The following is a 26,655-nucleotide window of genomic DNA, read 5'->3' on the forward strand; positions in this document are numbered from 1 at the left end:
CACACGCCTCTCACTCCCTTACAGTCTGAGAAGCTCGAGAACTCGAATCACGTCCACTCCTTAAGAGGCTGCGTTAGGTAGGCACTGGACGTTTGTTTTCCTAAGAGGGAAGGCTCCAGATGCCGTCCAGCCTGCTCCCAGAAGCCAACCTAAATGTGAACCATATCAGTCACTGAGCAAGTGCAGGAGAGAGAAGGTCTGGGACCCGTCCTCACGGGCGAGAAGAAGAAAACGGGCCGACACCCCAGTCAGGAGCCCTGTGCACCTGGGCAAGCCGCCCCTCCCCCAGCCGCCCATACAGTGGGAACAGGCCTGGGACCTGCCAGCCCCAGGAATGCACTAGACACACAGGACACACTACAGGGACTGTGTCTGCAGCCCCTTGATCCCGGACCTGTCACCTCTGAGGCAGCGTGATGTGGCCGCAGCCACACTGTCTTCCAGGCTGGGGACCCAATCCCACCTCTGCTCCTTATCCACTTAAGCCAGTTCAACGGTAGCCAAAAACATGTATTAAGCACCTACTATATGCAGATGCAGAGATGAGTAGGTAAGAGCTCACGAGCTAGTGTTGGGGAGGGGGTGGGCCCCAGGACTGCAGTAAGGTGTGGCAAGAGCTTGCTACACACGTGCAGGGTGCTCTGGGAACAGCAAAAAAGAGGGTTTATAACCTGCTGGTGGGGGGAGACGGGCGGGGGGGAAGGGGACCAGGGTAGCCCCCACCCCTGGCATCCTTTGAGGTCGACGGCTGTCGATTGGAGAAACCTGGCTCAAAAATAAAGAAATACACCCCAATTCTGGCTCTACCTCTGGAACAGGGGGCGTGCTATCTGAGCTTTTAGCAAGAAGCCATTCTCTTCCCCTTCTTGAGCAGGGGGGAGTGGGGGCTTCCAGGCCTCACTGTGAAGACCCCTGGGGCAAGCAAGTAGGGAGCTGGGTAACCAACTAAGGAGACTGCTGTCACATCGCTGACCTGGGAAAATCATGGAACGTCACAGGGTGTGTGAGTGGTCACCAGGTGAGGCGCACAGGCCCAAATGGGACACAGCATGGAGGGGACCCTCGCTCCCATCAGCGCCCGGGCCCAGCCCCGTCCCAGGGCCCTCCTGAGCCTCCTGCCTTGTCAGCTCCAACAAGGGGAGAATGCCGACCGCGGAGCCTGGCCCCCTCCCTCTTCCCCTCAGTGCCCCACACTTCACTGTGCCCGTATAAATACTGGAAAAACACTGGAAAAATCCACAGACAATGGAGTGACAGCCTGGCCCCGGTGGGGGCCACAGATCATCTGCCGGGCCCCGTTCTGGCATTGAAGCCAATTGGAAACAATGGCCCATTGAGAGCGCCACATTCTCCATTGTCTCCCCAGCTGACCCACATGGCGCCCTCTAAAAATAGGCCAGGCCAGGCAGCGTCACCGCCAGCCTGAGGTCATCAGGGTTCAAACCCAAGCTCTGCCCTTCCTTCTTCAACCCCTCTGAGCCCTGGGTCTCTATCTGTAAGACAGATAGAGTGCGCCCCCTCGCCCCTGTTGGGAGAGGAGGTAACCTCGTGGTCCGAGACACAGTGCCAGGAGGAAAGGGGATCCTTGATGCATGGTGGCAGAGGTTGTTAGTGCAGTGCCTGGGCGCCATCTTGGTGGCAGAAGTGGAACGCCCGGCGCTGGCTGGCATCAAGGATGCCCCTGGCCACACCCAGGGGTGGGAGGTCTTAAAGTTATATGGCCACGGAACCAGAAGTAAATTTGCTTAAGAAGGGAGGGGCTGCCCCCGCCCTGCTTCCTGTTCTGTCTTAAGGCCTGGCACACGGGCGGTGCACACAGTACGTGTGCCAGGCTGTTGGTTAAAGACCCGAGACTGAATGAGCATAGTAACATTACTTCTCCGGAAAGCCCTGACTCTTCTGGTCCAGGCTGCACTCTGCCCCCTAACTGGCTGTTAGATTCCCGGCAAGACCCCTCTCGTAAACCTGCAGGATTGGCGTGAAATCTCCCCAGATTGGTGTAGAACCTCCCGGGATGGCATGAGCCCCACTGAGCACCAACACCTCACCCTCAAGAGGAACCACGGGAGCATCGTGGCCATGGCCCGCCACCTCGTCGCTGGCCCAGAGCCTCAGTCTGGGCAGGACAGGCACTGGCTGTGGCCCACCTTATCTGGAGGCATGGCCTACGCAGTCTCAGGAAGCGGAAGTGACACAGTGACAATACGCAGGTGCGGCACTGTCCCCTGGGTACAGGCGAGCGCACATGAGGGACAAGACTTCCCAAGCACCCACCAAGAGGCAGGCAAGGTGCCCAGCGTGCACGCCCCCAGGAAAGCCTACCTATCCCATTTCACAGATGAAGACACTGAGGAGACTTCCCCAAGGTCACGCGGCTTGTAGTAGCGGAACCAGGATCAGAGCCGTCTTCCGGGCCCTCATGCTGGTGCTGGGCCGTCAGGCCTCCTCCTCTGTGTCCGCCCGCCACACGGGCAGGAGGAGGAGGAAATGCAGGTGTGATCTCGCTTGTGCCCATTCCTTAAGTCACTGATGCACGCATGTGTGCACACACACATAACGTACCGTGCACACACATGCACATGTGTAGACACATGTGCAAAACACACATGTGTAAATGCATGAATGCACACACAAAATGTACGTGGGCACACACGCATGTGTGCATACACATGTGTGCATATGTATGCGCACATGTGTGCAATGTACACACATTCATGTGCGCGCATGTGCACACCCATGCGTGCACATACGTAAACATGCACACGTGTGGATATACATACATGCACACAACACACATGACATACTCACATACACAAACGTGTGTACAAGATCCCACATGCACACACATATATGTACACGTCCATGCACACACATGGGCACACATATGCACACACACTGGCACAAACACACCATTCTAAGCCAGCCCGGGTGGTCTCTCTCCATTGGCCAAAGCCAAGACTGTGCCTGCGACTGGATGGAGGGGTTCAAACTCGCACAAACACAGGCCTGTGTCCTCGTTAGGCCCAAGGAACATTCCGTCCTTCTGTCTTGGTGGGGGTGAATCACTAAGTGTCCTGTAGGGAGGCACCAACATCACACCCCCACATCCTCCCAGAGAGGAGGCACCCCGAAGCCCAGCGCCCAGTGTGCTTCGTGGCCTCCTGCCTGATGGCGGGTGGGGGGGGGGCGCCTGCCTTGGGGCTTGTCAAGGGTCCTCCCCCAGGTCAGACGGGGGCTGGAAACACACATCTCCTCTGTCAGCCAGACCGCCAACCTCGGCCCTTCCACACATCCGAGCCACATGTCAGGAGTCCCTGCTCACAGACAAGGTCCAGCCAGAAGCAGGCGGCAGAGAAAAACCAGCGGGCAAGAGCGTCCCTCTCCCCAGCTCTGGAAAAGCCACTCTCTCAGGGTGTAGAAGAGATTGCACGGGGTGGCAAACGGTCATCAGGTCAGCCCTCCCTTGCACTGAGCCCCGCCGTGAGCACTGCACAAGTGTCCTGTCCCTGAATGCACGCAACAGCTCCACTGCGTTTGCCAACCGGCCCGCAATTTTACAGAAGGGGAGATGGGCCCAGAGAGGGCAAGATATCTGCCCAAGGTAACCCAGCTGGAGCAGCACAGCGGGATTCGAACCCGAGACAGTCCAAGTCCAAAGCCTGTGCTCTTTGACATCTGTTTCACCCTCCGTGCCAGGTGCCACATGAAGAAAGGAAACCTCTAGTACAGAGGGCACGTTGTGACTCTCTAAGCCAGTCCCCGCCCCTCACTGAAGTGACTCTAGATGGCTTCCTGTCTCCCCGGTATCTCCAGGGACCAGCAGCCCACAGCCACACGCTGGGGACACGCTGGCACGTGTAACCAAAGAGTGGCGCTGGCTCCTCCCGCCCTTCCCACGATGTGCATCTCCCCCCAAAATGCAGGACGTCTGCCGGGGGTCTGATCGGGAAGGGCCTCTGCACAAACATGGCGCTGCCCAGCAGGCCCTTATGCTGAGCCCTGATCCTTTGTCGGCAGCACCTACCCCCCGCGACCACGGCCATCTCACAGCCACTTGCCACCCACCAGCCAGTTCCCAGAGGGAGAGGCCGGCTCTGCCGCACACCAGGTCAGGCCCAAAAGGGCACTGAGACTCCCACAGTCCATGCCACCTGTAAGCTGATAAGCGGCAAAAGGGCATCCACCCTCCCCCTACTGTCTACACTGCCTGCAAGATGGCAGCTGCTGGAAACAGCACCTACCACCAAGTATTCCTCGGAGAGTCCATCTTTCCGGCTGCCAGGCCTGGCTACGCGGCTCTGTGAGCTACGGCTGGCTGTGTTGGTCGACCTCTTAAACATGTTACTCCCTCCTTTGTGACCAAATTCCCAGCAATGCGTCTGATAAAATTCTCTCCTCCCCCATCGCCCTTGTAGCCAAGGGTGGTCCAGAGACTCATGTCTGACTCATGAGATGTGAGCAGAACTTGCTGGAGTTTTGAGGAGAGTTGTATTTGTTGTTGTTTTTTTAAGGGTCAAACATGGCCTTTTGATTTTTTTTCCTTTCACCCTTCCACCTGCTTCCTCCCTGGAATAGGAAGGCGATGCTTGGAGGTGCGGCAGCCATCTTGTGAGCCCGAGGACAAAAGCTACGTGCTGAGGAAGACAGAGCAGGAAGCTGGAAGAAATCTGGGACAGGGGGACATTCCCAGGTCTTCCAGGTCGGTGACAGCAGCCAACATTTCCTTGTTTAGAGCAGTTATCTGCTGAGGGATGTTACTTCTAACGGTACATTCACCATGTGCCTTGGCCAAGCTACCGGACTTGTGTGGGAATCCCTTCAGCTGTAAACTGAGGGTGGTAAGAAGTCCATCTGCACACGGAGCTGCACCCAAGACGAACACCGTGCTAGACACACTGGGAAGTGTTTTGCAAACTGCAGCAAAACTGCAGAGCTGTTTTGTCCGGGCTGGTTGTCACGGATGCCTATCGCAGACCTAATCGGCGTGAAGCCACAGGGGTCCCAGTGGCTTAAGTCACCTGGCTGAGCGATCAAAGGAGCTCTGAGACCAGCTGCCACCACCTCCCTCCCTGACGCCCTTCTTCCCAGCAGGCCCTGGGGCGCCACCGAATGCTCTGGACTCTAAGAGATGACGCACCGAGCCAGATGCTAAGTCAGCTGGTGCGCTGGGCTGCCCCTCCCCTCAGTCTAGCATGTCTTGGTTGAGGCGTGGCCAAGGACGGAGGGCACCCTGGAACAGCAGCCAAGGACAACCGGTCCTTGAGTCAAAGAACTCAAGCCTCCTTGGGGCAAGAGAGGCAAATCATGATAAAAGAGGCTCCAGAGAAAGTGGCAAGGGCCGGCCCCGTCACCTTCTTTTTGTAAATTATGCCCTTCCCAGCCCCATCTTCCTGGTTCATCCCCAGCGCCCAGTGGGGAAGCAGGAGGCCTGGCTGCACCCCCGAGCCTACCCTTTCCATTAAGTAAGAGCCAGGATGCCAGGGAGGGGCACACGTGTGGAAGAGACATCTTATTGATTTGCATATAAGGACAGTCATCTGTTTACTGGGCAAACGCCATGACAGCCGTTTGGCAGATGGAAGAAGTCAGAGTCCGTGCACCCAGCACACACATCTGCAGAGTCAAGGTTGAGGACAAGCCCCTGGGCCCCCGGGGCCTAACTCCCCGCGGAGCCCAGGGTTGCAGAAGGCACACCGGGTGCCCTGGAAGATAAGACCCCAAAGACGCCCAGTGCAACTTGGGGCTCCCCACCACCCCGTTTCTCACGTGTCCTTCAGGCTGCCGTCACATCGCAGCAAAGCTACAGTCAGGAAGCCAGCTGCCGAGGGCCGATGGGCATCAGCCTGGGAATACGGAGCGAAGCCGGAACCGCAGGGAAGGCCGCAATTCTCCAAAGAAGGAAGAATTAGGAGGAAGGGCTTTGTCGGATCAGAGGAAAGAGAAGGGGGAGCGCCAGCCATCCATCCATGGAGCAGAAGAGGGAGGCTTGTGAGTCCCACGCTGTGTTTATTTCGTGTTCACGACACCCTCGGGGGCGGTGACACTCCCCCAGATTACAGATGGGAAGACGAAGTCCCTGGGAGGTCAGGCCGCCAGCCAAGGACATGAGACTAGCAAAGACAGAGCTGATCCCAACCCGCTTCTGTCACTGCACCGGCCTGTGACAGCAGGAGATGGGCGTCTACACTCGGTGAGCCTGACAGCCTGGGCTGGACAGACCTGGAGAGAGCCAAGCCCCACCATGGGGGTGCTCAGTGGGAGAGGAGTGCCTCTCCCACCCCCACCGGGAGGGCGCCCCCAGGAAACCCACAGGGAAGGGCAGAAGAGGCAAGCCCCATTTCTCGGTGACCCAGGTGAACGTGTCTGCTGTCTGTCACTCGGGTTGGCTCTAAGCCCCTTGCTTAGAGCCTTGCTGGGAGGTGGGGCTGGGGGAGGGCAGGCATGGGAAACGGTGGGTTGAGGATTTCCAAGCCTCTGAGTTCTGCCCACCTTCAGTCAGGGAGCATGAAAACAAGAAGCAACTGTGTGAAAAGAAATTAGTAAAAGGTCACTGTTTCCATTTTCCCTAGAAGCTGATCTGCTTCCAAGAAAAGGAGGGGGGAATCACTGCTGCCCACACCCCCGCCCTCCCCCAGGATCAGACTGGACTCCAGGGTGGGAGCCAGACCCCAGGAGACCCTGCCCACCATCTCCTGTGCCCCAGGCCCCGACGCCCTCCACCCAGAGGCCCTGTGGGTGACGTCAGCTCTCTGCCCCAGGGAGCCCTGGGGAGCACGCAGACACAGATTCCCATGGAAACCAAATCAAATCAAACCATCGGACTAACTAAAGATCCAGGTGGAAGGAATTAGAAACAGCAAAGCCAACAGGAGATGCCATTGGGGCCGTAGAGAGTTTCCCGCCTCAGGGGAGGAGTGAGGGTCAGTGGGCACAATTCTGCCACCCGCCTCTCCCCACTGGTTATGTGGACTTGACTCCAGACCCGGGGACTGGCTTAGGCTTCACCATCTATCTCATCTCTGAGTAACCCAGGGCAGATCCCTTAAACCTTCTCTGAGCTGGTCTCCTCAACTATAAAATCAAGGGGTACCAACCCCTCTCCTAAGGGCCGCTGTAAGGATTAAGGAGATAATGCCGAGGAGGCCAGCCCAGTTTCTGGGGTACAGCTAATGCTCGGAAGTGAGCCATTAACGACCCCCATGATTATCACAGATCTCGGAGTCATAGGGGCCCAAAGTTAGGGTTGAGAGTACCATCCGGTGGACTTAACGGCTCCAGACTGATTTCTCATCTGCAAAAGAGGGGTACATTCCCATCTTGGCAAGGACGCCCTGAGACAATACGTGTGCCAATATGCGTTCACTCCCTTTCCCCCTTCCCCTCTCCTCAGTGGCCTTCCATGAAGACCCCCACCTGGAGCAGAAAGGGAAGGGCTGGATCAGAAAGAAGCTGCCAGCCCTGAGATTCTTGGATTCTAGGATTCTAGCCAAAGAAAGGAAGCTGGAACCCAAAACACTCCCACCCACCCCACTCACCAAATTTGCAAACACAGCTACCTAGATCCTGAGGCCAGGAACTTCTCTGCAAATTCACATGGTCGTGCATCCTGCCTGCAATCCAGCAGGAAGCCCAGCAGCCTACCCAGCCCCGTGCCCCGAGGGCCCAAGAGGGTCTCCAGGAAAGGCGCGTGCAGTGGGGTCCCACGGGCAGGTCACAACCTCACATGCCTGGGTACCAGTCCACTTCCCCCAAAACATCCCCGAGGCCAAAGCGAGCCGCTGACCGCGAGATGACGTCAGCCAGGAAGAGAGGAGGCCACGAGGCCTTCCGCTCACACATGAGCCTGCTCCTGAGCCGGGGAGCCCAGCACCTCGGCCAGCAGACCCTCCAGCCGCTTCTGGCCGCTCAGCTCTGGGCGACGGTGAGTGTTTTGATTCAGGGAGAAAAAAAATGTACTTCAGGAAAAGAACAAAGAATCTGCTTGAGTTAGTCAAAATGCTGAGGCACCAAATATTTTTCAAGAAGTAACACTGGCCGCTTTTGGATACACACACGGAAAGGCTGCTCAGACTCCTTAACCTTGACCCCCAAGGAACGGCTCCCCATTTCAAGGAGCCAAGGAGCCTTACCCCATTTGGTAGAGAACCAACTAAATGATATATAGATGAAATTATATAAATGAAAGCAGTTTGTCACTAAGGCACATCCGCGCCCAAGTCTCACATCAGTTTACCTTCAATAGGCTAACGTCAGCCCACCGAAGTATTGTTCAGATGATTTACCCAGCCAGACTTTTTTTTTTCGATAGGAATTGCAAAGGGGTGCCGGAATCTGCTCAGACTGGCCCTTCCGCGTTTATCGCTGCAGTAATTGAGGAAAACGGTCAGGTCAGACCGAGTTGGTTCGATGGGGCCCCCTTCATGACTGCCGGTTGTCGGAAAGCCTCAGTTTCCGCATCTGTCAAGTAGGGATGATGGTACAGGTCCCAGAAGAATCCGCAAGAGAACATGGGGGAAGCCCTGGGCCCTGGCCTGGCTCAACAGAGAACCACAAAGTCCTATCGGAGCCTCGTGTAAATCCTGTTGAGTCCCCTTGGTGGCCCAGCCTGCAGCCACCCCTGACCATGGCTCCAGTCATTGTCCTCCTCTGCGCCTGTGGTCAGGGACTCATCAGGATGCAGACAGATCAGTGCAGTGCATCTTCTGAAGGAAAATCCTCCAGCAGCCCACACCCACGCTTCTGGAAAGTGCTAGAAAGCTGAGGGAAGCCTTCATAAACATCATGAGTCAACCAGCTTTAGGAGCCCTATGCGAATGAATATAGTTTTATACGAAGATATGTTTTGGGAAACAACCTTGAAAGAGTGTCGTTCAGCACGGAGATTCAGCTCAAATATTGTGGTTCCCTGGTAAGATTGGGCCTCTTAGCTTAGAGAAGATCTCAGCTCACCCTCAGAAGGCTCAGAATCCAACCGGGGGGGGGGGGGGGGGGGGGGGGGGGGGGGGGGGGGGAGGCGCGTGTGATGGAGCCTTTGTATGGGATGATCGGCCCCTAAGCTTCTCCTGGTCACATGACTGGCTCCGTCTACCATTTAGCTCTCAGGTTCAACGTCACCTCCTCCAACAGCCTTCCCTGACCCCCTCAACCCAAGACGGTGCCCCAGCACCACGGCGTGAGCTGTTGTTCTCAAAGCCCCCACGGTAGCCGGCATGGCATTTGTGTGTTAACTTTCCGCCGCTTCTGGGGAGTCAGAAGCAGTGGTTTTAAACACGCGCTCTATGGGGCGCCTGGGTGGCTTAGTCGGTTAAGCATCCGACTTTCGCTTAGGTCATGATCTCGCGGTTCGTGGGTTCGAGCCCCGCATCGGGCTCTGTGCTGACTGCCAGCTCAGAGCCTGGAGCCTGTTTCAGTCTGTGACTCCCTCTCTCTCTGACCCTCCCCTGCTCACGCTGTCTCTCTCTCTCCTAGAAATAAATAAAACATTTAAAAAAAAAATTTTTTAAATAAAAATTAAAAATTAAAAAAATAAAATAAACACACGCTCTGGAAACACACCATCTGGGTTCATACCCCAGCTTTCTTCCTTTCTGCCCCTGAGACTGCGGGCAAGTTGCTTAACCTCTCTGTGCTTTGGGTTCTCCTTCTGCAAAATGGAGACGGGGCCGCTTATGAACCACACACGCCAGGCACTCCAAATGGTGCCAGCATATATCCAGGCTCCATAGTGCTGAGCGATTAGTGTGGAATGTAAGTTCCTGAAAACAAGGATCACTGCCTGTCACGCTCCCCACTGTGTCCCCAGCACCTAAGACAATGCCAGGCACAAAGCAGGCATTTGTGAAAGGGACAAAGGAATCTGCAATCAGGAACATGCTCCCACCTCACAGGGCAGCTCTGGGATTTAACAAGAGCCCGGCCCAGCCCGGTGCACCATGCGCGTGGACCTCATCCCGCCTCTCCCAGCCCCTCGCCGAGGCTTCCCTTCACGGTCACCACTTGGCTAATGCCATGAGGGGCAGTGCCCTCACCTACCCCTGGCCTGGGAAACTGTAGCCTGGGCACCACCATTGACCCCAAGGATAGAGGGTGGGCCTGGGCTAGCAGGTGGGGCCAGAGGTCCCATTCTCCGCTCTACCAACCACTTGTGCCTCCAGATCAGAGCACCTAACAGCGCTTTGCAAACTACCAGAGTGACAGAAACATAAGGAATTATCAGGGCGCCCGGGTAGCTCAGTCGGTTAAGCATCTGACTTCAATTCAGGTCATGATCTCACCATCCATGAGTTTGAGCCCTGCGTCAGGCTCTGTGCTGACAGCTCAGAGCCTGGAGCCTGCTTCGGATTCTGTGTCTCCCTCTCTCTCTCTGTCTGTCTGTCTACCCCTCCCCCACTCATGCTCTTCTCTGTCTCTCAAAAATGAATAAATGTTAAAAAAAAAAAAAAAAAAAGAGGGGCGCCTGGGTGGCTTAGTCGGTTAAGCGTCTGACTTTCGCTTAGGTCATGATCTCGCGGTTTGTGGGTTCGAGCCCCACATCGGGCTCTGTGCTGACAGCTCAGAGCCTGGAGCCTGCTTCAGATTCTGTATCTCCCTCTCACTCTCACCCTCCCTGCTCATGCTGTCTCTCTCTCTCTCAGAAATAAATAAANCCCTGCTCATGCTGTCTCTCTCTCTCTCTTAGAAATAAATAAAACATTAAAAATTAAAAAAGAAAGAAAGAAAGAAAGAAAGAAAGAAAGAAAGAAAGAAAGAAAGAAAGAAAGAAAGAAAGAAAGAAAGAAAGAAAAAGAGGGCACCTGGGTGGCTCAGTTGGTTAAGCGTCCGACTTTGGCTCAGGTCATGATCTCATAGTTTGTGGATTTGAGCCTCGTGTCGGGCTCTGTGTTGACAGCTCAGAGCCTGGAGCCTGCTTCGGATTCTATATCTCCCTCTCACTCTCACCCTCCCTGCTCATGCTGTCTCTCTCTCTCTCAGAAATAAATAAAAAAACAATAAAAAAATTAAAAATAAAAAAAGAAAAGGAATTATCTTCTTATCTTCACAGCAAACAGATAAACTATGCTTACCAGATTTCTCCAAATCAATGACCAAGCTTTGAAACAGCTACAGTCATCACATGATCGAACAATTCCGCTTCTGAGCGACATGCGTACCCCATGTTCGTACTACGCATGCCAGCCAAAAGGTGGAGGCAGTCAGTGCCCACTGACAGACGAATGAAGAAACCAAATGTGGTCTTTACATACAATGGAATATGATACGGCCTTGAAACCCAAGGGACATCGACACATGTGCCACAGCACGGGTAAAACTTGGAGACATTCTGTTAAGGGAAATAATCGAATCACAACAAGACAAACACTGTATGACGCCACTTAGTGCAAGGGCGGTGGCCAGGGGCCATGGGGAATGAGTTGTTTAATGGGGGCAGACTCTCAGTTTTGCAAGATGGAAACAGCTGTGGAGACGGATGGTGCCAATGGTAGCCCAACATTGTAAATATTCTTCGTGCCACTGAACCACTTAAAAATGGTCGTGGTGTTGAATGTCGTGTTGTGTGTATTTCACCACCAAAAGAAAAGAAAAGAAAAGAAAAAAGAAAAGAAAAGAAAAGAAAAGAAAAGAAAAAGTAAAAGTAAAGAAAAGAAAAGAAAGGAAAGGAAAAGAAAAGAAAATTTGGAAACAAAATAGACTGAGTAGATCAGGTGTGTTATTGATCCAGCACTGACCAGGACACATGACAGCAGGGTCCCCCATGGCGTGGGACCCATGTTGGCCTTGAGATAATGAGTCGAGGGCTTACAGTTCCTGGGGTTCCGACCCTCCCCTCTGCCAAGACCAGCCAGCTCGCTCTCCTGAAAACTTGTTCTTGGACAAGACTCCAGGCACACCCCCACTGCCTGCGCCAACCCCGGGTGCGGATGGAGCCGGTAAACCACAGAGAAGGCTGGGTTCTCTTTCCCAAGCAGAGCCAAGAACACTAAGCCTTTGCTGAGCTTCCCAAGAAGCCCACCCAACTGCTCCCCATTTCCCTCCCGCATAGGCCCCACACCTCAGCCTCTCCTTCCAGCCTTCACGGGGGGATGGGCTCCTGCCTCCTTGGCCAGAACTCAAACCAGCTTCTTTCCGGGGAGAAGGAGCAGAGCGGAGTGTGGAGAAGCAGTGGACGCAACTTCCTTCCCTCCCCTGCCCCCAGGGTCCAAACAATGCTCTTTGGCCATGAAAAGAAGAAAGAACCAGAAAAGACAGGGCAGGGAAGGGGGCGGGAAAACACTCCCTCTACTTGCCTGAACATCAAACTCTTGCAGAAGGCCGCTGATGGTCTGTGGGGAGACAAGACAGATGGATGGTCAGTTTTGTCAGTTTCGGGTGGGGGCGGGGGGGGGGAGGAAATAATGTTGGAATACAGGGCCTCTCCAAGCCCTGAGATTATATCTACCCCCTCCTCTGTGGGGCCTCTCCGATTTCTGAAGGGACTTCTCTTTTCATCTCAAAGAACAGCAATCCAGCAGAAAAGTTGACACATTAACCAGATTCCTTGCTGACTACAGCCTTGGTGAAAAAAGATCCGAAGGTCTAAGCCGGCCACAAGCTTGAGAGATACAAGAATGTCATTTCCTATTAACTAGTCTCCCTGTCTCCACCCACGTGTTATACTTTCAAACTCACACCTGACCGTGTCACTGTCCTTAAATTTCTTCCATGGTTGTCCTTGTCCCCTGGGGATCAGTGAAAACGTGGCTCTGAGGAGGAAGTGGAGCCACACGTGGCCAGCATTTCCAAGAGACGATGCCGGCATGTTTTCCTTCTGGCCCAGAGATGGATCCTCTGAAAACTGAGCCTCAGCCTGACCCCATCTCCAGGCACCAGGAAAGAAGACAGCCCAGCAGAGCGAAATGCAAAAGAGGGGAAGGAAATATGCATGGAGTCCCCTTGGGACAGTGGGGCTGGGCGACCAGACTGCAATAAATGCCCTGCTGCTGGGGATTAAACTGGCTTCACACGCCCTGGGCTGGACTAAGGACATCAAGGAGGCTGGTAAGTTCAGGTAGAAGCAAACGTGGCCAATGTCCACCTGTATACATGTGCACGTTGTTAGGAGGGAGCAAAAAAGCCATTCTGTATAACCCCAATCTTTAAAGCATCAACAAGAGTGTAGCAGCTTTCCAGATTGAGGCTAGATATCAGGAAGAACTTCCCAAAGCAATTCTAATTAAAAAACACTTTGCTGGGGCGCCTGGGTGTCTCAGTGCGTTAAGCATCCAACTTCGGCTCAGGTCATGATCTTATGGTTCGTGGGTTCGAGCCCCACGTCCAGTTCTGTGCTGACAGCTCAGAGCCTGGAGCCCGTTTCAGATTGTGTCTCCCTCTCTCTCTGCCCCTCCCCAACTCGTGCTCTGTCTCAAAAATAAATTTTAAAAAACCAAACCAAAACAAAAAACACTTTGCTGAGGGGAGCCTGGGGGACTCAGTTGGTTAAGTGACAGACTTCAGGTCAGGTCATGATCTCACAGTGCAAGCCCAGCATCGGGCTCTGTGCTGACAGCTCAGAGCCTGGAGCCTGCTTCAGATTCTGTATCTCCCTCTGTCTCCGTCCTTCCCCGACTCTCACCCTGTCTCTCTCTCTCTCAAAAACAAATAAACATTAAAACTTTTTTTTAAAAATACTTTGCTCAGTCAGTCCAAGGAATTGGAAGATTTACTTCTATCGAAACCTTGAAAGAAAAGGCAAATATTCACTTAGAGATAGACAGGTAACCTGCAGTTGATAACCTCTTAGATGTTTGTTATGAAAATAAAATTTTCCAAGGATACCAGGAGGCTGCCTGAAAAATATAAATACCATGTTTAAAAATGCATTTGCCCTTGGACTGAGATTCCACTTCTGAGAATTTATCCTAGAGTTGCACCTGCACACGTAAGAATAACCTGCATCCAAGGTCCAAGTGTCGGAAATACCCATCAGCGCTGCTGGTTAACAGCAAAGGGTCAGAAGGACCCACACGTCGAGACAAGGCACTGCTCAAATAAAGTTGGTGAGATGCTGTGAAATGGAAAGAGAAAAGTGGGAGCTGATGATGGAAAGGTCTCCAAGATAGTTCGTTAAGTGACTAAAGCAAAGTGTGCTGTACTATTTAGTATGACTTTTTAAGAGGGAGAAGTTAAGAACATATTGATTTGTATTGTATTACTTAGGGTTGGTCGGTTGGTTTTTTTTTTAAGACTGGCATAGACTCAGATGGAAGAGGAATGGATTTGGAGCATGGACAGTACACAGTAGGGATCAGCAAATCATGGCCCTCCCCTATTTGTGTAAATAAAGTTTTATTAGAACACAGCAAGCCTGTTTGTTCACATACTGTCTACGGCTGCTTTCTTAGTGTAACTGTAAAGCTGAGTAGTTGCAACGCATTGAATGGCGTGCAAAGACTGAGGCATTTACTGTTTGGCTCTTTGCACAAGTCACGTGCAGACCCCTCGTGCAGGATGGTAACAAGGATTCTGCAGCTTCAGGGGGCCTGGCTTCTAATCTTGTCGTGCCTCTGATCTGAACGAACTTGGATAATTCCTTTCCCGTCACAGACCAGTTTCTGTATCTGTAAAATGGGAATAGAGAGGACTGCCTCCCACATTCGTAATGAAAAGTCCACCAAGTAATGGGCCTAAAACAGAGCAGCCACACGCAGAGTCATAAGGAACTGAATGAACAGTCCATTCACCAAAGGCAGCTGGCCAGAGTTTGGCTCCATGCCTCACACTTTGTAACGACGCGACAGAGGTCAAATCAACTTCCTGAGACTTCACGTTCTCGCCTGTAAAATGGGAGCAGTCACAGAGCCTAGCATCTAACCAAATGTAGTCTTATCCCTTCGGTTAGCACGAGATAACCCACGAAGGATAGCCCAGCGGCGGGCATTCAAGACGTGCGTGGCTCACGCTGTTTATTATTATTTTTGAAAGCATTTAGTTGGCCTCAGAATAACTTCACTTTTGAGACTGAGCCTTATGTTCGTAAAAAGATGCATCATGGGGTGCCCGGGTGGCTCAGTCAGTGAAGAGTCCGACTTCGGCTCAGGTCATGATCTCACAGTCTGCAAGTTCGAGCCCCACCTCAGGCTCTGTGCTGACAGCTCAGAGCCTGCTTCCGATTCTGTGTCCCCTCTCTCTCTGCCCCTCCCCCACACATGTTCTCTCTCTCTCTCTCTCTCTCTGTGTGTCTCTCTCCTCTCTCTCTCAAAAATAAATAGACATTTAAAGATTTATTTTAAAAAATAAATAAATAAAAAGATGTATCATCACAGGCACCGACACAGCTCCGTAAGGACTAGCATATGGATGGGTTTAAAGTACAACGCCAACTGCACAAACATAAAGGCTTTTCCAGTCCAGGATGGACAGTGCAAGCCCACGATGGAGGCCAGGGGCTTCTGTTTCCGACAGGGAGGCCTCCTTGACGTGAAACGACAAGGTGCCTCTTGCGCTTTTGCGTTCTCAGACGCCAGGAGGCCGTGGGCCCGTGGGCACCTGCGCACGTGTACATGTGCTCGGATTCCGCGTATACGTGTGAGTGTGCAGGGAAGGGGGGTAGCCGGGAGCGTCTCCACTCACCTCCCCTTTCTCCACCAGAGGCTTCACCTCGGCGAGGTCCACATCCTGCAGCTCCCGGGACATGTCCCTGCTGTCACCTGCCTGCAAGGGAAGAGAGGCCATGCGTCAGCGCTTCTGCCAGAGACGTTTCCCAGGGGAGGCAAATGCGAGGCCAGGGAAAGAGCCCCATCCTGCAGCCCCCAGCCCCTGCAAGCACGTGACAGTCCCAAGGCCCCCAGCCCCATGGCATGGGCCAGTCTCGCATCAGGGCCAAGGAGGTGGATTTCCCGGAACAGGAAACCAAGGCTCATAGGTGTAACCGCGCTTCTGATGAAACGGATGGACTGACATTCAAAGCCAGTCCCCGGGCCCCACCCCCACCCCCAGGACACTTCTCACAGTATTTCTTTTTATCATTAAACTGTAATTGACAGACAATACGACATTTGTTTCAGGTGTGCAAGAGAGTGACTGGGTATTTTTATACATTAGGAAATGATCACACGAAGTTATTACTATATTATTGACCGTGTTGCCTACGCCGCTACGGAGCAAGTAAGCAGTAAGCTCTCTGATGTTGGTCTAAGCGGTATTTTGGGGTGCCTCCTCAGGCCAGGGTGACGGAAGCAAAGACAAACAACTAGGGGTGCACCTCGACGCATTTTAGGAGGCGCCCCTCACTGATCCCCAAGTCAGGCAGCCTCGGGTTGACAGACAAATAGAAAGTCATAGGAGGCTCCCACGTGCAGGCCTGGCGCAAGCATCATCTCCCTTCATCCTCAAAATCGCCCTAAGAAGGGGGTGGCCAGACAGACACCACCGCATCCACCTGTGTGCAGGGCTCTCTGCTACGTGCTGGCGAGGCCGGGCCCAGGCCGGGGAACGCCTCAAGCTCAAGGGGTCTGAGAGGACCGAACATTCAGGGGGGCTCGGCGAGAGAAAGCACTTTCAAGGCAGCAGAGGGTGGGAGAGCGGGGGGGGGGCAGGGGGTGAGGGACGGAAGGTGAGAGTGGGGATTGGAGATCAGGGTGGGGGAGGGGGCAGGGGGAGGAGGATGAAGGGTGAGAATGGGGATGAGAGAAGCAGGATGGGGGCAGGGATGGGTGAGCAGCGGTGGGGCAAGGGGGGAGGGGGAGGGGGTGAGAGCAGGGATGGGGACCAGGGGTGGGGGGAAAGGATGGAGGGAAGGGAGGGGACAGGGGTGGGAGAGCAGGGGTGAGGGGTGAGAGCAGGGATGGGGAGCAGGAGCGGGTGAGCAGGGTTGGGGGCAGGGGGGAGGAGGATGAAGGGTAAGAACAGGGATGAGAGAAGTAAGATGGGGGCAGGGATGAGGGAGCAGGTGTGGGGTAAGGGTGCAGGGTAGGGGGTGAGAGCAGGGATGGGGAGCAGGGGTGGGGGGAAAGGATGGAGGGAAGGGAGGGGCAGGGGTGGGGGAGCAGGGGTGAGGGATGGAGAGCAGGGATAGGGGGCGAGAGCAGGGATGGGGAGCGGGAGCCGGTGAGCAGGGCGGGGGCAGGGGGGAGGAGGAGGAAGGGTGGGAACGGGGATGGGGAAGTGGGAGGGGAGCGGGAGCGGGCGAGCAGGGTGGGCCAGAGAAGGTGCTGCTTGGCTCTAACATGGGCAGGTGGCCTCCGCAGAGCTGGGCAGGGGCAGGGTGTGGACAGCCAGCGCGACGGACTCCCTGGGGAGCCGACTCTGGGTGGCGACATGCACGGAGCGTACCCCTGGGCACTTCATCTGGAAGCGGGAGGCACGGGCGTTTGTTCTTGGAGCCCAGGAATCAGACTAGAGGAATGAAGTGCCCCCCAACGCCAGCGCGAGGCGCGAAGAACCCAGAAGGTGCTGAGGTGCCGCGGGCAGAGGCAGGGCAAGGTGGGAGAAGGCGAGAGGAGTCAGTGACAGAGCGGAGGCTGAGGGCCCCCAGGGCCCAGACCCAGACCCCCAGCCTCAGGAAAGCTGCTGAAAACCAGCCCGACCGAAGCCCTCGCGTTGCTACTTTCCGGGGGGCGTTGGGCTGGGGGGCCCCAGCCCCGGAGTTTCCCCAGCACCCCAGAGAGAGGGCGCAAGCCTGTGGGCTTTCCAGCCCAGGGCTCCTCTGGAGGCCCGACTCCTAGGACCCCCGGAGAACCCTCCCGGTGAAGCCCCTCTTGGAGGTCAGCCGGCAACAGAGCGAGGGCCACCCTGCACCCACCCTCTGGGCCAACACATGGCATTCCGTGGGCGGATCCCCTGAGATGCTCCGATCTGGGGCCCCAGCACGATTTTCCCCAGGAGATAACCAGCCCCACAAGAATGCCTTTATGCAGCCTTTGGAGTCTATGCTCCAGAACATTCTGAAAACAAAGTCGGTTTTATATTTGCGAGCATTCCTGGACGGCTGCCACCCCGGAGGCATGAAAAGCAGAGGTCTGTCGGCCTTGCGAATTCAGCGTGTTCATGGTCCCGAGGCCCTGGCCCGTGGGACACCTCGCCTACACAACCTGAGGAAGCTTCCAGAAGCCCAGGGCTCTGGCAGTGTCCCCTTTCATGATGAGAGTGTAAGCGGGGGGAAGGGGGGGTTCCTTCAGGCAGAGCAGCCCCAGCTGTGGGCTCCCCGGGACAGGGAGCCTCACCTCTCGTTCCCAAAGTTGGGCCACAGCTCGCTCGCTGATTACATGAACAGGTTTTATGCAGCTTAACAGTAATGTTGTGTTTAAATTCGCTCTTAAATCATCACTGAACCACAAGAGTGGCTTTAAACACATCCACATGTATATGGCCTCAGGCGTACGCCACAGTCCCGTCCAGCGCGGCCAGCTCTTGCCTTCCAGACGCTGTGATCACATCTCAGCCTCCACAGGCTTCCTCATTCGCCTTCGGGACAGAAAAGAGGTTGATCCCAGCCGTCATGGGTTCCTAAACGTCATGGGTTCCTCTTTACCCCACACCCCTCCTTGCCTTCCCTACGGCTCAGCTTCCCAGCCCACATGAGGGAGCAGGTCGGAAACCGGCCAGCCTCTCTTAAATATCGAGTATTGGAGAATTACGGCTTTTGAGAGCCCTTGGGGGGCCGTGGGGGGCTCAGGTGAGGCCATGAAGAACTATCACAGCGTTTCTCTAGACAAACAGGCGATTCTGTCCCCCAGGGGACGTTTAGCAATGTCTAAGGACATTTTCGACGGTCATGGCCGGGAGATGCTACTGGTCATCCTAGGATGGTTCCTGCGGCACGATTATCTGGCCGCTCTGTCAATAGCGCTGGGGCTGCACACGTGCCTGGGACTCAGACGTCTGCAGGGACACTCACTGGATAAAGCAGGGGAAGCTTCTAGTACTAATTGTGCCGAGCGGGGATGCTGTGGGTCCAGACAGCCTGCGGTTAATAAGTGCAAATGTCCATGCAGGGAGGGCTCCCCAGACGACCTTCTGGGGTCGCCGCCCCGCACTACCCACGGCTGCCCAAACCCTGGCTACAGAGGCATTCCCTGCACCCTGAACACCCCCCCACACACTGACCCCAGCCACCGGGGCTCAGCCTACCAGGGGCAGAGAGGCAGCTGACTGCTTTCAGCCCAATTCTGCTGACTTGGGCCAGTCCAGGACCAGCCTGCACCCTATTCTCGTTTGCCTGAACCAAGGAGCTTTTCAAGCTTTTGTTCTAGAACCTGTTTGTCTAGAAGAAACTGTAAAAGGAATCTCGATATAGAAAAACAGATTTAGAGAAGAACCAAAAAAAGCTGATGTGCGCTTCGGATAAAACCAGGGTAAGGGCCTGACGCCCCCCCCCAGCCTCCCCCCTCCCGGCCTCCCCCAGCCCACCGTGGGGCTCTACAGCCCCGTGCCCCCGTGCCCACCCTCAAACACCGTCTGAGCTCCAGGAAGCACGGTCTGAAACAGGGACTCACTCGAGGTGGCTTCCCGTACTAGGTTCTCAGCACTGAGCAGAGTGACAGTACCTACAGCAGTTCCGCGGACAAGGCCCTCTTGTGTGACGAGTCGGGGGCATGGTCATGAACAAACAGACGCAGGCCTGCCCTTCCGAGCTCACAGTCCCACTCACCCGCCAGGCCACGCACGGCTGCCCTGCCCCCCACCAGGCTACTCTCTCCCAGAGTCACAGCGTCCCACTGGCCACCGCCAGTGTCACCACCTTCACTTTACCAAGGAGGAGGCTGAAGCCACAGGGGTCGAGGGACCGTCCTGAAATGGCACAAAGCCAGCGGCAGACGAGTAGCCGGGATGGGGAAGCGTCTGATGCCCACGATTACTTCCTCACCCCCCTCCTCCTTCCTAAAGACATTGTGTCTAAGGGTTCAAGTCCACAGCATGCAGACCGCATGGCTCATTCCAGAAAGCAGTTGCAGCCGCACACGCCACTTTGTATGCTGGAGGGAGGGGTGGGGGGGGTGCCCTGGTTGGGAATGCTCTGGCTGGTGCCCCCACCCCCCGCCCCCGCCAGGCGCCACTGGGAGCCCACACTCAGGGGGCCACTCCCCTCAGGCTCCCCGAGGTCCTGCTTGGCTCTGCAGGGTCTCTCCCTGGGCTCGAGGCCAAGCGCCGGACGCCAGGCCCTGCCCGTCTCCGCCGCCACCTGGAAAGCCCCTACACGCGGCGTCAGATTGAAAAGGGCCAAGGCGATCTTTCAGGGGGACAGCGCCTAAGGTCACTGTGGGTGGGAGCCCTCCGGCCCCACCTTGCATGATGATGGATGGGCGGTACCCACCAACCCTGTCTCCAAGAAGCACAGACAGACAGACATCCCTCCGGACTAGGAATTAGGCCCGGGCAGGTCTCCTTCTGCTAAAAGCCCCCACTCAGGGCCAACAACAGGGCTCCGGGCCACAGCACCTGCTGCCAGACCTGTTCACCGAACTGCTTCCTTTCTTTCCCACCCGCTCTCCCTAGAAGGAATTCGGAGGAAACCCACCACAGACAAGTGATAGGTCACCGGGAGCTGGGGGAAGAATCATCATGTACTAGCTCTGCAGTCCCTAGCAAGGTATCTAGCCTAGTAGCCTCAGTTTGCTCGTCTGTGAAATGGGTACAATTCCTGCTCCCAGAAGATAGCAAGATGGCTTAAATTAAATAATGGCACGTAGCATCTGGCACAAAGCGTAGTGACCCCCATTACCTACGGGGGGGGGGGATACGTTCCAAGACCCCCCCAGGGGATGCCTGGCACTGTGATAGTACCAAACCCTATACACACCATTTGCTCCTAAATACAAACACTGTGATAAAGTGTAATGTACGAATTGGGCACAGTAAGAGATTCACAATAACTAGTAATAAAATAGAGCAACCGTCACAATATACTGTAACAAAAGCTATGTGAGTATGATCTCTCTCTCAAAATATCTTACTGTGCTGCGTCTACCCTTGTTCTTGTGATGACAGAAGGTGAGGAGATGGAGTGAGGGGGGATGACACAGGCAGTGTTGACATAGCGTCAGGCTACTGCTGACCTTCCGACCGTTTGTCAGAGGGTGGATCATGTGCTTCTGGACCTCAATTGGTCGCGGGGTAAGGGCTTAATTCGTCAGTGTGTTTTCTTTTCCTGGTCTCCACAGAGACCCGCGGACATCTGTGAGGACACAGCCTGTGTTTTCTACGCCGTCAGTCCCAGAGTAGGTCTAGCAAGGAGGGGGACCCCACGGAAGTTCAGCAAACGCCACGTGGGTTTCCAGCGATCAGATCCAATGCACCACGACGGAGGTCTCCCTTCCATCAGCCACGTCCGTCAATGAGTAACGACAGCCCAGGGAAAGCTAGGCGGATACCTTTCCGGTTCGATAGACCCAGAAGACAGTCAGCGATTAGTTGGACCTCGTGGGCTCCGAGGGAAGCCAAGCCTGGCATTGGCCCAAGAAGGAGAGAACATGACCCGGGGGCGTGGGGGGCAGTGGACAGAGGCATGTCGGGCAACGAGAGGCCTCGAGAGAATTGTTAACCAGTCACGGGGGCAGTGAAGGGACACACAGAGCCTGTGGCTCTCAAAAGCCTGGACACTGGCTTAGGGGTCAGGGCACAGAAACCCGGCCACTCTGTTCCCACGTGACTCTGGCCAAGTCATTCATCCCCTTCTGGGGGCCTCGGGTTCCCCAGCTGCAAAATACGCAGGGTGCGCTCTACACACATCACATGGTCCATGAGAAATGGGGGCCGATTGGAGCCCTGGGGGGAACGTGCTCTACACAAAGACAAAAAGGCCCCGGTCCATCTCAGTCCTGTCCGGATCTGCCCGGGGGACCTGGAAGTCCCTGTCCTCCCGGCCTCAGACCTCTCCCTGTCTGAAAGACCTGGGCCCCCCTCCAGCTCCGATTCCCCACCATCTCTGATTCTCGGCCAGGGGGAGCCATCAGCACACACAGTATCGAGCAGGCTCTCTCCTGGGACCCCAGAACTCCCACAAGGTGGGGCAGAGGGGGTGGCCAGCACGGAAACATCTGCAATGAGTTCCGCCAGCTCCAGGATGCACCGAGCCCAGCAAGAGTGGCCACGGGGATGGGGCGCCTGGGGGGAGCAGTCGGTTAAGCGTCCGCCTTTGGCTCAGGTCCTGATCTCACGGTCCGTGGGTTCAAGCCCCGCATCGGGCTCTGTGCCGACAGCTAGCTCAGAGCCTGGAGCCTGCTTCGGATTCTGTGTCTCTCTCGCTGACCCTCCCCTGCTCACGCTGCCTCTCTCTCTCTCTCAGAAATAAATAAAACATTTTAAAAAATTAAAAAAAAAAAAAAAAGAGTGGCCACAGGGAGGCCACAAGGCCTATGCTAACAAAACCCTACACGACACGCCAAGATGATAGCACAGGAACAACGTCTGTGGCATTTACTGGATCCCAAAGTCTGGACTCCCTCTGAACTTCACAGGACTCAGCGCCGTCGTGGTCGCCTTCTGACAGATAGGGAAACTGAGGCACGGAGCAGTTCAGAAATGTGCCCCAAGTCTCCAAGCAACGAGCTAGCGCAGTGAAAAGCAGCTTTAAAGGCAAACATTGACCTTGAAACCGACTTGGCCTAATTACTCATGAACGGTATGCACCTGCCCTTTGTCCAGGGAGGATGTTCTAAGGACGAACCAGGGGGCTTTTCCTGTGTGGATCAGCTGAGGGAGTCGCGAGCTTCTCCTCCACCTGCACAGTCCAACGGGGATGGAGTCTGTGCCCTAGACCTTCCCACTCTGCCTCATAACACCCAGAAAGGCTTTTCTTAGCTCTCCCCCAGGAGCCTTCCTCATACGGCCATTCGATGCTATTTTTCCTCAAGGAGGTCCCTGGCAGAAGGGTGGATACTATCATCCCAGCTTACAGATGGGTAACCCGAGGCTCAAAGGCAAAGGCTCATGTGACTTCCTAAAGGCCGGCACCCTCTCTTTCAACGTGGGTGCAAGTGTGGAGAGCGGAGGCGGCCAGACGGCAGCCTCGTGGAGGCCTGGAGTGAAGCAGAGAAAGAGGCAGACCAGGAGGGAGAGCTGGCAAGCTCACGTCCATTCTGAGTGTCAGCAACTGGCCCAGATTTTGTCCCTCCGTAACACGCCTGGTTTCAAAGCCACGTGAAAGTGGTGTTCTTTCCAGCACACTGGACTCTTTATAGAACAGAATTTAAAAGGGGGGGAGAAGGGCGGGTGAGGCGGAAATCAATGTGCCCGCTGCTGTTAGGCAGAGCATCTTCCCTGAATCCTGCAGTCCCTGACGATTCCAGAGAACAGACCCACGCCTGCATTAACCTCAAGGAAAGCAGCCTTGGCGCACGCCGTGGATACTGCGGCCCTACTGTGGATACTGTTCTTTCCTGCCAGAGAGGTTCTGATGTCAAGCTGCAAGGCAGTTCACGGGATCTCTTGGTATTTCCCGGACCTTTTGAAACTCAACGTTCTGGGGAGTCTGAAGAAGTGGGTGACCTTAACTCTCAATGCTTTTCTTCTGTAATCAACCTAGTCAGCAACATGGACCGACTTACTGAACCTTCAAGAAGGTTCTCCAGTTGAGGGGAGCCGAAGGCGAGAACAGGGCTCTCTAAATCAATAAAATGGTACAAATGCCATGCAGAGGAGAGGGTCAGACTAGGAATTCCTGGAGGGTCCCTTCCTGCTCCACATGGAGCCTGAAACTCAGCAGGCATTCAAGGAATCATTTGATATCAAAAACAGAAAAAGCAATCTCCCAAAACAAGGCAAAGCTCTGCTGCCCTCAGTCCCTGGGTACCGGGGCCAGAGCTGAAATGGGACCTTCTCCCTGGGTGCAAGCAGAGCACAGAACTAGCCAGAGGGTCCAGGACACAGAGCAGAAAGAGGGAGGGGGTTTGGCCATCCAGCGCCACCCACCGGCTCTCTGCAACAGCCCCCCGTGCTCCGGAGAATCTTCCTGAAGGTTCTCAGTGGAGTTTTGGCAGCCCGATCAATTTGCTTGGCAGAGATAGACTGTCTGTGGGGACAAGCAGAACAATGGAAAGTCCAAGGAGAACACTAGGGGGGTTCCAGGATTTCCTCTCAAATCTGCGGGACAAGCTGCATTGGATGGTCCGTGAGATAATTTGTTGAATGTACACACATGGAGCCAACGTTAGCACAGGGCATGGACACAGATTCTTCCTACAAAACCCTTTGTCCCAGAGATGCCGTGATTGCCACACAGACAGGATTCCTCCCCGAAATGGTCTTGCAGCTTCTACGCTCTGGATGGCCTTCCAATCTTTCCTACACAAGACGACCCAAGTTATTTCCTTAATGGAGGGTTTCTTCTGACCAACATTAATTGAGTGCCTACTAGGTCTACGGGAAGAGGGTAAGTAGAGACTCAGCCCAAAATGATCCAAGGAGGGCACACACCCCAGCATGCCAGCCTGGAGGGGAAAGCCAGAAAAGGCATTCTGGAGAAAGGAGGCAAGTTCAATGCTTAGAAAGAGAGAGGAGAGGAAGACAGGGTTCCCAGCTGGGAGTCTGCAGAATTGACTACCTCTTAAGATTGACGCTCATACCCACATTTGGGGGGTGCCCAGAATCTTCTCAAAGCCAAGGAAGTAAAGCTAGGATTAGATGGGCAGCTGGATGGAGCCCTGATCCCCACCCATCTCTTGAAGCAGAGCTGCACACAGGTGTAAAAATCCCCACTTATACTGAGGCTTCCATAGATTTAAGAGAAGAACGACAATAAAGCACAAGATGAACTCCTGAGCAGGCCATTCAAGGCCCCCAGACAGCTAATGAGCCTCATCTCCTATCAGCTCAGTTGGAGGAACACCCTGTTAGGACTGGAAAAGCCTAGAAGGCAGAGCCTGGGCAGGTAGGAGGTAGGCAGGTCTTCAGTAAACATTAGACGGCAAGTCAAAGATTGGATCACAGAAAGGTCCCTTTGTGGACCTGAATTTGTAATCTGTTCCGTTCTATAAGGGGAGCATGCCTCATCTCTCACAACACACCCCTGCAGAGCTGGGCTCCACACACAACCAAAGTCCCCCAGTCCCTCTGCACACCCACCTCCAAGAAGCCTGGGCTGGTGTGGGAGGAGCCCAAGAGAGGATCAGGAAACTCAACTCCAGCTCTGCAGCAGACACTGCCTTCCATCCGCCTCTGGTCTCCAGATGGGAACAGAAGGAGCAAGTAGAAAGGCAGGCCTGGGACCAGGCTGAGATCAGGGAGGTAGGAAGGGCAGCACGAAATAAATCCAGGAAGCCAAGTACGTGGCTTCAAAGACAGGTCCAGGAGGGTCTGGGTGGGAAAGGTCAACACTGGAGGGAAAGGTCCAGGGAGGCTCACCTGTAATAGGACCCCTCTCACTAGATTCTAGACACACAAGTCACCAGCCCAACCCTCAGTTTTCTGACCTGAGAAATGGCAAGAATGTCTCCCTATCTTTCAACCAAATGAGGTGATACATTGAAACCACAAGGCACCTTAGCCAGGTAAGAGTCGTTTACGGAACACCGCGGCCTGCTGACACAGGAGTATGGGATACGTGGCCTCTCCTTTCCTTTTCCTCTCGCCCATCATTCTGGGGCAGATTTCTCAACACTGGCTGCCTTCAGCATACCCTACCTCTAGCCCAGGGCAGGGAACTCTGACATGGTGCAGATTCCTGGCCCCTCCCAGACTTGCAGGGCCTGGGAATCTGCATTTCGGACAAGGGTCTCATCTTTATGCAGTCTGCAGAAGCTTAGTTACTTTTGGAAGAACTTCAAGAGCAAACCATGAGTTCAGCACTTGCAGGCAGTTTCACTGGCCTGGGTAAGCTTAGGACAAAAGCCCCTGACACTGATTGCCAAGAGAATGCCTTAAGAAATGTAATTTGTGAGAATCATAGTCACCAAACACCTGCACAGTGTCCCCACACACTCGGCACTACGCCCAGCTCTTCACGTGGATTAACTCAATTAATATTTACATGTCTCCATGAGACGGTGTCTGTCACTCCCACATTACCAGAGGGGAAACTGAGGCAGGGAGCTCCTGTCTGCATCTCTGGACATATCATCCCAGCTTTTTCTAGTCACCCCGACATGCAGTCATGAAAAAGAAGGAAGGCTTGGAGTCTGACTCTCTGGGCCCAAAGCTTGGCGCTCCCACTCTTGTCCAGGGGGCCATGTCCCTTAAACTCTGAGCCTCATTTCTCAGGTCTACTCAATGGAGCCAACACAGCTCAGGCAGAGCTCTCCCAGGGATGAGAGGGGAAGCAGGGATGCGGCAGTGGCTGACTAGGAGAGAGAGCCCTGCCCCCCTACCCCCTCCCAGCCTGAGTCAGGCCTCCTCCCCACTGGAGTCTTAGATGCTGAGTCATCACCCTGGCTTCCTTTTTCCAAGGCGCAGAGACTTTGAGTCATGCCTTGGATGGGATTCTCCAGAGCTGGGTCCCAAGGAAGAAGTGCAGCTTCAGGCCACCAGAAAAACACAATGCGATCTTTCTTCCCCATCCATGCCCAGGCAAGCTCAGGCCAGGAAGTTTCATGAGCCTGGGGGGGCAGGGGGCAGGGGGAGAGCCCCCAGCTCTGTTCAGATCTAAGGTCCCACCTGGAGGCGCCGCCAGAATCCAGTCCATCACCTCTAAGCAAGGCTGCACCCCCTGCTCCCTATTCTGATTCTGCTAAGCTCTCAAGAACATCT

The 26,655-nt window shown here is 54.8% G+C and overlaps 1 protein-coding gene across 1 annotated transcript in view; it reads right to left on the bottom strand.

The window, feature by feature from the left end:
• NDRG1 (N-myc downstream regulated 1) overlaps positions 1-26,655 on the bottom strand; it is a 56,230-nt gene that overhangs the window by 27,130 nt on the left and 2,445 nt on the right. The window contains exons 2-3 of the mRNA XM_039240191.1: positions 15,607-15,687; positions 12,285-12,320 (exon numbers count right to left, since the gene is read on the bottom strand). Coding sequence (XP_039096122.1) covers positions 12,285-12,320; positions 15,607-15,669 — 99 coding nt within the window. The 5' untranslated portion in view covers positions 15,670-15,687. The remainder of the gene's footprint in view (positions 1-12,284; positions 12,321-15,606; positions 15,688-26,655) is intronic.

This window comes from Hyaena hyaena, unplaced genomic scaffold (genome assembly GCF_003009895.1).
Source record: "Hyaena hyaena isolate Hyena2069 unplaced genomic scaffold, ASM300989v1 scaffold_169, whole genome shotgun sequence".
Taxonomy (NCBI): Eukaryota; Metazoa; Chordata; class Mammalia; order Carnivora; family Hyaenidae; genus Hyaena; species Hyaena hyaena.